The following is a 13250-nucleotide window of genomic DNA, read 5'->3' on the forward strand; positions in this document are numbered from 1 at the left end:
GATACAAAGTTCAGCAACAGCAGCCGTTGCTGTTTCTGGCATGTCTAATGCTTCGTTGCCGGAGAGTATGTGAGTGTCAAGAATGTCCGCACAACTGAGATTATGCGGTCGATAGAGTGTGCATATCTCCATATCTAGATTAATGCTGTTTGCATTATCAAAAACAGTCATGCCCCCCTTCCTACTTGTTTCTGTCAGCATTTGGGCAATTGAATTAGTTTGAGGGCATTTTACAAGAATTTTGACAAAAACTGTATAACTGTAATCCTTTACAGTACATACAGAACATGAAACTCGCCATTGTCACAGTTCTCATGAAATTTTAGGGGAAGCCGTGCTATGCAGCTACATGCAGTTTGTGGACAGAGGAAACCCCTCTAATAATAATGCTAATTATTATGTTATCTTTTTGTAAGGTGAGGAAGAGCGAGGGGGTGGAAGTGCTGCATAAAGGCATCGAATATGTGTGTGTTTTTCACAGTGTGTGCCTCAGTGTGAGTGGGAGCTGATATAGTGCTGATCAGGTTCCTATGGTGGTGCCTGCACCTTGCAAGGATAGGAAACAGTACAGAGGACAAAAGTAGACAGAGAGGAAATGAGAAAGGAAAGCAGATGAAGGAGGGGACAGATGGGATGAAAGGGAAAGGGAGAAGACTTAGAACACCCGAGGAGGTGTACATGATGAAGAGGAGGGTTATATGCAGTACTCCAGAAAAAAATGCACAGGCATGTTTAAAAATAAAAAGGGACAAAGTTAAAAAAGAAAAAATTTTCTTTTGTGATTAACATTTTTTTTTATTGATTCATACAGTAAATAAAGAAAAGCAAAACATATATACATTGAATCAACATTTAACCCCCACTTTTACCCATCCCAATCCCCAACCCCGCCCTGACCCTCAACAAACATTCCTGTGGTCACTCATGAGTATATACAAAAAAAAAAAAATACAAAAAAAAAATAAACAAGCCAAAATAAATAAATAAATAAATAATATATACAGGTGCATCTCAATAAATTAGAATGTCGTGGAAAAGTTCATTTATTTCAGTAATTCAACTCAAATTGTGAAACTCGTGTATTAAATAAATTCAATGCACACAGACTGAAGTAGTTTAAGTCTTTGGTTCTTTTAATTGTGATGATTTTGGCTCACATTTAAGAAAAACCCACCAATTCACTATCTCAAGAAATTAGAATATGGTGACATGCCAATCAGCTAATCAACTCAAAACACCTGCAAAGGTTTCCTGAGCCTTCAAAATGGTCTCTCAGTTTGGTTCACTAGGCTATACAATCATGGGGAAGACTGCTGATCTGACAGTTGTCCAGAAGACAATCATTGACACCCTTCACAAGGAGGGTAAGCCTCAAACATTCATTGCCAAAGAAGCTGGCTGTTCACAGAGTGCTGTATCCAAGCATGTTAAGAGAAAGTTGAGTGGAAGGAAAAAGTGTGGAAGAAAAAGATGCACAACCAACCGAGAGAACCGCAGCCTTATGAGGATTGTCAAGCAAAATCGATTTAAGAATTTGGGTGAACTTCACAAGGAATGGACTGAGGCTGGGGTCAAGGCCACCACACACAGACGTGTCAAGGAATTTGGCTACAGTTGTTGTATTCCTCTTGTTAAGCCACTCCTGAACCACAGACAACGTCAGAGGCATCTTACCTGGGCTAAGGAGAAGAAGAACTGGACTGTTGCCCAGTGGTCCAAAGTCCTCTTTTCAGATGAGAGCAAGTTTTGTATTTCATTTGGAAACCAAGGTCCTAGAGTCTGGAGGAAGGGTGGAGAAGCTCATAGCCCAAGTTGCTTGAAGTCCAGTGTTAAGTTTCCACAGTCTGTGATGATTTGGGGTGCAATGTCATCTGCTGGTGTTGGTCCATTGTGTTTTTGGAAAACCAAAGTCACTGCACCCGTTTACCAAGAAATTTTGGAGCACTTCATGCTTCCTTCTGCTGACCAGCTTTTTAAAGATGCTGATTTCATTTTCCAGCAGGATTTGGCACCTGCCCACACTGCCAAAAGCACCAAAAGTTGGTTAAATGACCATGGTGTTGGTGTGCTTGACTGGCCAGCAAACTCACCAGACCTGAACCCCATAGAGAATCTATGGGGTATTGTCAAGAGGAAAATGAGAAACAAGAGACCAAAAAATGCAGATGAAAGAAACCTGGGCTTCCATACCACCTCAGCAGTGCCACAAACTGATCACCTCCATGCCACGCCGAATTGAGGCAGTAATTAAAGCAAAAGGAGCCCCTACCAAGTATTGAGTACATATACAGTAAATGAACGTACTTTCCAGAAGGCCAACAATTCACTAAAAATGTTTTTTTTATTGGTCTTATGATGTATTCTAAATTGTTGAGATAGTGAATTGGTGGGTTTTTGTTAAATGTGAGCCAAAATCATCACAATTAAAAGAACCAAAGACTTAAACTACTTCAGTCTGTGTGCACTGAATTTATTTAATACATGAGTTTCACAATTTGAGTTGAATTACTGAAATAAATGAACTTTTCCACGACATTCTAATTTATTGAGATGCACCTGTAATCGCACACATTTATACCTATACCTCTCTCTCCACTGTCCCTCCCCGAGAGCCCTCCAAAAACTCCAAATAGTTGCCCCATTTTCCAACATACAAAAAGTTACCCAGTCTTCTAAATGACACTTCCTCAAAAGCCGCCACCCTCGCCATCTCTGAAATGGGGGTGCTCCAGCCGACCTCCATCCCCTTAAAATAATTTGTCTGGCGATCATTACTCTGATCAGAACTCAATTATTTATGTGTTTATTCCCCACATCGATGACCGCCCCATTGCCTCAAACACAGAGTCTGGGGCAAAACAAAATCAGAGTGCCCAATACGTCACACATAAAACTCTGAACCTTTAACCAAAATTCTTGGATCTTAACACACCACCAAAAACATGGGTTGTGTCTCCATCTTCTGATTGGCATCGCCAGCAGTGTCTTTAAGACCAAGCCTATACAATCTAGAGGGGGTCCAATAGAATCGATGTCAAATATTGAATTGCATAAGGTGCACCCTTTGCATCTCTAGATGCAAACTTGACATTTTTTAGAATCCTAGCCCACACTCCCTCCTCCAAAACCAAGTTTAAATCTTTCTCCCATAATCTCTTGATAGAAGTTAAAGCTCCGTCCCCCAGACTCTGAATTAGCAGGGAGTAATACACTGATGCCTCATGACCTTTTCCAAAAGCAGTAATCACCACTCCCAGAGTATCTGCTGCTTTAGGGGGGGTGTATGCTACTCCCAAAAATAGTACAGAGCAGGTGGCACAGCAGTAAATACTTAAAAAAAACTGAGATCTGGGAATCCCAAAATGTTGAACCAAATTTTAAAAAGATCTCAACACTCCACTCTCATATAGGTCACCGAGTGTATTAACCTCCCTCACAATCCACTCTGACAAGGGAACTTATTAATACATAATTTTGGGTTCAGCCACATGCTTGAGGCAACATTTAAATAAATGTCTGAATTAAACACTCTGGACACTTTTGTCCATACCGAGTGCAAATGCGAGATAATGGGGTGTAACTTAACTTCTCCGGTTAGTTTAATAGAAAGGATTGGCGAAATAGGGGCAAGAACTTCATGTTCAATACAAAACCAGTGAGGGGCTCTCTCAGGTCGAAGCGTCCAATGAGCCAAATGTCTGAGACTGAATGCAAAATAATAAAACAAAATCTTGGGTAGGCCTAACCCACCATTGTTAATCGGCCTACGCAACTTACTGAAATGCAATCTGGGACGTTTACCACTCCAAATGAAGGACTTCGCTATGCTATCAAATTGCTTGAAATAAGAAAGGGGGACATCTATAGGGATAGACTGTAGTAGCTAGTTGAATTTTGGAATACAATTAATTTTAATAACATTAACCTTCCCAATCATAGATGAATGTAATGAAGCCCACCTGCCCACATCGCTCAAAAACCTTTTTATTAAAAGGTCAAAATTAACTCAAATTTGCTGAGAATAAAATACCCAAATACTTAATGCCCTGTTTGGGCCACTGGAAGGCGCTCGGCTGAAGAGCCGTTACAGGGCAGTACGCTGTTAGAGCCAAAGCTTCGGATTTAGAACAATTAACTCTGTATCCTGAGAACTTAGAAAAGGAGTTAATAATTCTGTGGAGGCAAGGCATAGATCTAGTAGGGTTGGAGATGAATAATAAAACATCATCTGCGTAAAGCAAAAGCTTATGCGCCACACCTCCTGCCACCACAGAAAAGATGCACTTTACTGTTTTTTACTATTCTATTTCTTTTTATTTATGTATTTATTTATTTTTATTTTGAGGCTTTATGAAATTATGAGTGAGGGAGAAGGGAGTGGGATCAGGATCGGGACATGCGTTAGCCAGGTTCAAACTTGCATCTCCCAACTTAGCATCACAACTCAATATACACTCACTTAGCTGTTTATTAGGAACACCTGTACACCTACTTATTCATGCAATTATCTAATCAGCCAATTGTGTGGCAGCAGTGCAGTGCATACAATCATGCAGATACTGGTCAGGTGCTTCGGGTAATGTTCTCATCAATCATCAGAATGGGGAAAATTTTTTATTTCAACCATGACATGATTGCTGGTGCCAGACAGGCTGGTTTGAGTATATCTGTAACTGCTGATATTCTGGGATTTTCACGCACAACAGTCTCTAGAGTTTATTCAGAAGGGTGCCAAAACCAAAAAACATCCAGTGAGCGGCAGTTCTGCGGGCGGAAATGCCTTGTTGATGAGAGAGGTCAATGGACAATGGCCAGAATGGTTCGAGCTAACAGAAAGGCTATGGTAACTCAGATTACCACTACAGTACAATTATAGTGAGCAGAAAGGCATCTCAGAATGCACAACACCTCAAACCTTGTGGCGGATGGGCTACAACAGCAGAAGACCACATCGGGCAGTTTATTAAAACCATAATGTTCATAATAAAGTGCTCAGTGAGTGTATCTGAACTACATGTGCTTTGACACAGCTTCAACATGCTTTACGTTTAACTATAGTGTTGGTAAATACTAATAATACCAATAACAATTTAATTAAATTAAATTGAATAATATAGTGTAGTTTAAAGTCACCACATGTCCAATTGTGTCTCTTTATTGTCACCTTAAATTAAAATGAAATGTGTCATTTCTGTGCCACTAGTGTCTCCAAATGGAATTGCAAAAATTATTACAAAAAAACAGGTGTCCCAAACACTCCTCCTGTCTGCCATCAGTTGAACAATCAGATAGTCCTGCCCAAACTTAAGCCATCAGTTCAGCCAATATTTATATCGGGCTGGTCGGAATGCTCAAACAAACAGCGGAATGTTTAGATGGCACCACAGTGTTACACACAGTTTTGGGGGGGGAAATCAACATACAAATGTCTTGGAAAGGAGAAGTTAATTTAACATCAAATAATTTCACACTTCACCTTTAAGTAAGTATAGTGGACTCCACAAAATCTCCCTGTGTGTCCTTGCATTGTTTACTTTATTAATTACTATTTTAATTTATTTTGAGGCCCTTCGAGGTTAATTAACGTCAGTGTCGGTATGGTTCCTCTCAGCATGTCTACGGAGACCAGAGCTCGATGCAGAACTGCTTTCTGCCATCAACTGGAGACAAGAGCGTCTGACGATAGTGTTGACATATATAAGGCACGCGTTCATGTGTGTCTGCCTGTACGTGTGTAGATAACACATCTCAGTTCTGCTCTGATTGTCTTGCGCACAGCTCGTTCTCTCACACCCACGTCTCATAAAGTGACCCAACTGGTGAAAAAGAGGGCATGGGTTGTTTGGGCATGCGAAAGGCTAGTCTGCAGCCATACATTACCAATAAGCAGATGAGTTTGTGATGTCTGGCGGAGTCTGTGTGACTGCTCTGCTTCCAAATGCCCTGATTAAAGACACCGAGGTGGGCGGATGGGGCCATACGGCTGGCGTAATGAGAAAGACAGATGTGTGTTTTATGAACATTGTATAATGAAATGCAAAAGTTAGTGAGTGATTTGTTGCATTTAAAATGTAAATAAAAAAATAAAAAAAACTTTCTCATCACAATGTCCAAAACAATTTTCTGCTTGGCTCCCCCTCTGTGAGTGCGCAGGGCTTGGTGCTAACTGATTGTGATTGTATGCTGCATGAACCTCTGCAGAAAAGAGAGCAAGAGACAACACTGTCACATGGGAATACATCCACCTCTCCCATCCTCTTGTCCATTTCCCTCATAATTCTATCAGTATTGACTGTCATTAGGAGCAGTATTAGAGTATTATGAGGACTAATGTTGATGGTAGAGAGAGAGAGAGAGAGAGAGAGAGAGAGAGAGAGAGAGAGACAGAAAGAGATGAAGGAGAAATGTGAACGGGGTCTGCATCTGGATGATAAAGAAAGGGGAGATGCAGACTGATTGAAGGAGATATAAAAACAAGAGATGATGGAGAGAGGAGGGTGGCATAGAATATGGACAGAGTGTTATAATTCTTCCTAACTAGGTGTGAAGCCACAAGTTTCAAGCATCCATTTATATGTTATGCTGTATGTAGTAGGGCTGCACAATTAATAAAATAAATAATCAAGATTACAATTACAGCTGCCATAATAAACTGATCGTGAAAAGTCTTAATTACAGCATTTCATTTCGGTTTACTCCAGTTGTGGCAAAAACATTTCTGTTTCTATTATTTTAATGTTATAATTTGAATAACATGTTTGTTTGTCATGCTGCTTGATCATTTAGGTAATGTCTTTAATTACTGATGTATAAAACAGCAATAAAGAAAATTAGGAACACAGTTCAGCCTACTTAAAATATAGTACACTTAGTGCATCTATAGTACAGTAGTATGTAAATTGCATTAATCACAATTAATCTGACTTACAATATCAAGGGAAATAATCAACAATTATGATTTTGTCATAATTGTGCAGCTCTAATATGAAGCAACAAAATCACAGCAAATATATAGAACTTATTTAATGGTTAATATACATCTATATATAGATGGATTTTGGACCAATGAGATTTCACTGTGCTATTGAGAAACGTTCTTAATTGCCAAAGCCTAAAACTGTGATTAAAGCTGAAGTGAGTCATTTCTGTGCTACTACTGCCACCAAATGGAATTACAAAATTAAACATGGTTTTTAGACATCTTTCCCAAGTTGATCAAACTAACAATTTGTCAAGTCCCAAACTCAGGCCATTGGTTGTGTCCATGTTGCTCAATGTTGTGTGTTCAGGATGCTCATCCAAAAATAAATTTTTGTAGCGCCACGGAGATACAATGTTTAAAGTTTAGATGAAATCAACAAATGGGGTATAAAAATGTTACTCACTTCAACTCTACCATAGAAGAGATGTGTTTTATCAATTTATTGATCTTTTTCGCGTCACAGCAGTTGGAAAATTGTACGCAAGGTGGTAACCATCATTGATATCATATTAAGAAAAATGGTCAATCAATATGGGTTTTTAAATGACAGATACTTAAAATGTAACATAGTCCTCTCCAGTTGCGAGTATTTGGATACATCCTTGCGCGGATCTTGTTCACCCCACAAATATGTTTGTGTCTTCCATAGCTATTCTTTTAGTACTTGTTTAATAACTATGTTTATGTGTTTCTTTTGTTGTCATCGCAGGATTTCGAAGTCTCTCACAAGAGCTCAATTTCAACTTTATTTGTATTTGCTGTTGTGTCAGCCAGTAATTAATGTGCACATCTCGCCATCCTATCCACTCTCCCACTGACTCTATCAATCTGTCTATCAATATTGAACTTTTTTTTTTTCAGGTGCCTGTCCATTTCTTCCTATAAACAGATGCTAAGGAGAGTTAGAGTGCACATGAGGGACAGACATATTCTTTATCTGAGCTGGACCAGGGCAGATGAAAGTCTATTAACAGAGATGTGCTGGAAACGCATCCCAGTGATGTCCTGACCGCTATCTGTCACTCCCAATTAAATCCGACACCAACTAGAGAAACAGAGTCGCAGATGGGAATCTGGAAATTATTCTATTCATAGCTTTGTGAAATGTCCTAAAACGACTCCTATTTATTTAATCTTGCTTTCTTTGTCCACCTGTCTTCCTGCCTTGTATTTCTCTCAAAAATCTTCCTATTCTTATCATTCCTTCTCTCGCATATCTTTTTTCTCTTTTCTGGTGGCGGAACTGTGGAAGCATTGTATGTATTTCTAGTTTGGAATTGTGATGGTTCAGAAAGGCTGAATCAAACAGGATTGGTCTGAACTGGCTCTGCTGTATAGAGATACAGCTCACAGTTTCATTATAAGTTACTTTAAGGCAATCAGCATATTGCTGGGGTGAATACAGCTGAGCTCAACTTGTTGACTAGCCTATACAAAGAAGAATCCATTTGTCACTGAATTAGCGCTAATTAGCAGAGTTTGGGCATGCTGTATCATAATTGGACACATTTTTCTATGTTTCCTCCAGCTGGGTGCTGGAATTCTGGCACTGGGAGTGGAAGATGAGAGCAGAGGGGGTTGAGGTGGAAGAGGCGGCGAAGTGTACAGTATAACTCCCTTTGTTGATTTCGCTGGAAGCAACTTTTGGCTCAATGCACCCGCTGGGTTCTCTTATATAGAGCTATATGAGCGCTCTGAGATGCACATTGAAAAATTAAACACAGACAGAAGGAGGACAAAAGGGAAAGAAGTGGAAAAAAGAGCGAAAGATATGGGGCGTAAAACTCCTTTTCTGCGACGTGCAGCTGGATCATCAGCGCAACCTAATGAAGGTAGAGGCCTCCCACTGGTTTTATACCGCCAGCCTCCCACAAGGGAATGCCAATTAAGTGCCCCCCCCCTACTCTTCAGTACACAGTCACATGTCCAAACACACTCATTCACACAATAAAGGATGCAGAGGCACGGGTGCACAAAAGGAGATATTTGGCAAGTCCTGGAAAGATGTCAAGATCCTGTCATTCTGATAGCGTTCTGCATGGAGAGGATGAGAAAGCTCTCATTCTCCTCACCTCCTCCCTCCTTCCTTTGCCCTTCCTTGCTGAATATCAGCATGTATAGCAGTTGAGTGCATACATGTGAGTTGTTTTAAAAAAAATATATATATATAAAAAAACTACCTCCTCTGGTAACGTGACTCGCCTCGGAGTCAGTGTGAGGCAGAATAAACCTGAAGAGCTTTAGTGGTGAATCACATCACAAAGAGATTACTAGGCTGAAGAAATACAGAATGCAGAGTGTAGAGAGCTGTCTCGCCTTCACTTGGCCTCACGCTCATTTATAGCACTCTGTTTAAGGTATAGTGGCTATACCTCATTTGCACTAAAGAACAGGTCTCTTAAATACATGTATAATGTAGCTAAAATGTCACCACAGTCACATCATTTGGGGGTGGGTGGGAGAGAGTAGACAGATGCTATTTGCACCCCTAATTAAATACTAACAGTATAGGGGCATTATTACAACATATGTATTGTGTTAATTTAGAGTCCCACAGACATACTACATCAACCCCTACCCCTAAACCTAACCCTAACCTTACTTTACAAAAATTAACCATGGGTTTACTACAGTAACCATATTGTCACCATGGTATTTTGTAGTAAAATCATAGTAACCACAAAAGTAAACATGGTTATTTTATAAACACCATAACACCATTGTTAATTGCATCAAATCTTTGGTTTCCGCAAAAAAAACATGGTTACTACAACATTACTACAGTAAAACTACCTTTACATTCATGTTTATGAATTATTATAAATAGTATTAAAGAAAATATTAAGCGAGGAGACAGGAAAAAGAATGGGAAAAAGAGTGTGACAAATGTGGAATCAAACATCGAAAAAGCACAGTCTCACTGACGTTATGAACCACGCCACTGAAGCAACACTTACAATGCAGTTCGTCATAAATTTCTACGTTTCCAATAGACTATTGGGGTGCAAATAGATGTGCTGTGTGGCAGGTGTGTATATATATACAGTATCTCACAGAAGTGAGTACACCCCTCACATTTGAGTAAATATTTTATTATACCTTTTCATGTGACAACACTGAAGAAATGACACTTTGCTACAATGTAAAGTAGTGAGTGTACAGCTTGTATAACAGTGTAAATTTGCTGTCCCCTCAAAATAACTCAACACACAGCCATTAATGTCTAAACCGCTGGCAACAAAAGTGAGTACACCCCTGAGTGAAAATGTCCAAACTGGGCCCAAAGTGTCAATATTTTGTGTGGCCACCATTATTTTCCAGCACTGCCTTAACCCTCTTGGGCATGGAGTTCACCAGAGCTTCACAGGTTGCCACTGGAGTCCTCTTCCACTCCTCCATGATGACATCACGGAGCTGGTGGATGTTAGAGACCTTGCGCTCCTCCACCTTCCGTTTGAGGATGCCCCACAGATGCTCAATAGGGTTTAGGTCTGGAGACATGCTTGGCCAGTCCATCACCTTTACCCTCAGCTTCTTTAGCAAGGCAGTTGTCGTCTTGGAGGTGTGTTTGGGGTCATTATCATGTTGGAATACTGCCCTGCGGCCCAGTCTTCGAAGGGAGGGGATCATGCTCTGCTTCAGTATGTCACAGTACATGTTGGCATTCATGGTTCCCTTAATGAACTGTAGCTCCCCAGTGCCGGCAGCACTCATGCAGCCCCAGACCATGACACTCCCACCACCATGCTTGACTGTAGGCAAGACACACTTGTCTTTGTGCTCCTCTCCTGGTTGCCGCCACACACGCTTGACACCATCTGAACCAAATAAATTTATCTTGGTCTCATCAGACCATAGGACATGGTTCCAGTAATCCATGTCCTTAGTCTGCTTGTCTTCAGCAAACTGTTTGCGGGCTTTCTTGTGCATCATCTTTAGAAGAGGCTTCCTTCTGGGACGACAGCCATGCAGACCAATTTGATGCAGTGTGCGGCGTATGGTCTGAGCACTGACAGGCTGACCCCCCACCCCTTCAACCTCTGCAGCAATGCTGGCAGCACTCATACGTCTATTTCCCAAAGACAACCTCTGGATATGACGCTGAGCATGTGCACTCAACTTCTTTGGTCGACCATGGCGAGGCCTGTTCTGAGTGGAACCTGTCCTGTTAAACCGCTGTATGGTCTTGGCCACCGTGCTGCAGCTCAGTTTCAGGGTCTTGGCAATCTTCTTATAGCCTAGGCCATCTTTATGTAGAGCAACAATTCTTTTTTTCAGATCCTCAGAGAGTTCTTTGCCATGAGGTGCCATGTTGAACTTCCAGTGACCAGTATGAGAGAGTGAGAGCGTTAACACCAAATTTAACACACCTGCTCCCCATTCACACCTGAGACACCGGGGAGGGAAAATGGCTAATTGTGCCCAATTTTCACTTAGGGGTGTACTCACTTTTGTTGCCAGCGGTTTAGACATTAATGGCTGTGTGTTGAGTTATTTTGAGGGGACAGCAAATTTACACTGTTATACAAGCTGTACACTCACTACTTTACATTGTAGCAAAGTGTCATTTCTTCAGTGTTGTCACATGAAAAGATATAATAAAATATTTACTCATGTGAGGGGTGTACTCACTTCTGTGAGATACTGTATATATATATATATATATATATATATATATATATATATATATATATATATGTGTGTGTGTGTGTGTGTGTGTGTGTGTGTGTGTTTATATATGTTTTTTTTTTTTTTTCACATTTGACACATCCCAAGTTAGGTAGGGCCATGACCCTACTGCTTCTGTATAGCCCATAAATGTGATACTTGTCTTAACAGCTTCCATTCTCAGATGGATGCATGGAGTTTTGTGAAAATGAGAAGATGTTGGGCCATACAAAAAGGCAGGAAAGAATAGAAAGGTCCTTTGAAATCCCTGGGCTGCATGCGAGGAATCATCACAAACATGGTGTTACTTGCCCCCTCCTAACACAGATAAAAAGTGTCTGCCTGGTTCTACAGAGACCCTTTACTAATGGCAGCAGCATGCAGGAACTGGACCCAAGAGAGGGGAGGGGAGGAGGTAGAGAGAGGCAGGGTGAGAGAGTGGGAGTTCAGCTTCTCACTGTTAGCTAAAGTCTCTGTGAACAGACAGTAGAAGTGGGACGCTGACAGCAGCAGAGTGAGACTGTATATGTGTCTCCTAGTGTAAATGAATGAATGAGACAGACATTCTGACAGACCATTTGTCCTCCTGTCATGAACTGGTGAAGTAAAGCTCACTGTTGCAGTATGGAGACAGGAGAAGGTAAGACACTCTTTATTATAGGTATGATGTCATCTTACACCATAACATCAATCATTGATGGCTTTTATTTGGTCACTGCTTTGGTGAAATACTAAATGTTACATATTGATTTTGGGGTTGCACCGCAAGGCATTTAAATGCTTGTTCAGGTGGAGAGTGTAATTGACTATTAAGTTGTGTTTTGTCCTGTTTGGTTTCCGCAAGGTCAAATATGTATTTTAGTGCTGTTATTCTGCAACAAATGCTGTTCAGAATAAACCGATATATTGTAGAGGGATCAGGTGTGCAGGTGCTTTTATGAAGCATCCTATCTTCTCAATGTTCATTGCCATCTGTTCAGGATGTGTGTGTGTGTGTGTGTGTGTGTGAGAGAGAGAGAGAGAGAGAGAGAGAGAGAGAGAGAGAGAGAGAGAGAGAGCATGTGTGAATGCATGAATGTGGATGTGAAGGCATTCACATGAACTTGAGTGTGTGTGTTTACAAAAGCATGTACAGACCACTTAATCTGTTTTCCATACTGAAAGGTCTTTCTATTTGTGTGATGTTTTTAGAAAGAATTTGAACATATGCCTTATCTCTTTATTGATTGAGAAATCAGAATCACAATGTTTTGGCTTCATAAGAATGAAATTGTTGACATTTGTCTGACAAATTGCTTATGCATTTGTAAGTCGTTTTGGATAAAAGCATCTGCTAAATGACTAATTGTAAACGTGGACTTACGCATGGTGGTATAATGAAATACCATATGAAGCCTTTATTCTATAATACATTATATATTATAAGGTATTTGTAATACCTTACGCTATAATACATTCATAAATCCTCTTGATACACCTTATAATCAGCTGTATGTTTAAAAAAATAAATAATTGGGTTTTATATTAGTTATTACAATGTTATTACATTACAGTTGCATGTGTATGGCTCTTTTGAAACATTTAATGCTGTATACATGAT

The 13250-nt window shown here is 40.2% G+C and overlaps 1 protein-coding gene across 3 annotated transcripts in view; it reads left to right on the top strand.

Annotated features, from left to right (window-relative positions):
* Positions 1-13250, top strand: part of tenm2a (teneurin transmembrane protein 2a) — a 378826-nt gene that overhangs the window by 200433 nt on the left and 165143 nt on the right. Inside the window, exon 1 of one of the 3 annotated variants that reach the window (XM_051649778.1) lies at positions 12147-12290. The exons of the other annotated variants lie outside the window; for them this stretch is intronic. Coding sequence (XP_051505738.1) covers positions 12275-12290 — 16 coding nt within the window. The 5' untranslated portion in view covers positions 12147-12274. Of the gene's footprint in view, positions 1-12146; positions 12291-13250 lie in introns of those variants that run through there. 3 annotated transcript variants of the gene reach the window in all.

The sequence above is a fragment of the Myxocyprinus asiaticus genome, chromosome 22 (assembly GCF_019703515.2).
Source record: "Myxocyprinus asiaticus isolate MX2 ecotype Aquarium Trade chromosome 22, UBuf_Myxa_2, whole genome shotgun sequence".
Taxonomy (NCBI): Eukaryota; Metazoa; Chordata; class Actinopteri; order Cypriniformes; family Catostomidae; genus Myxocyprinus; species Myxocyprinus asiaticus.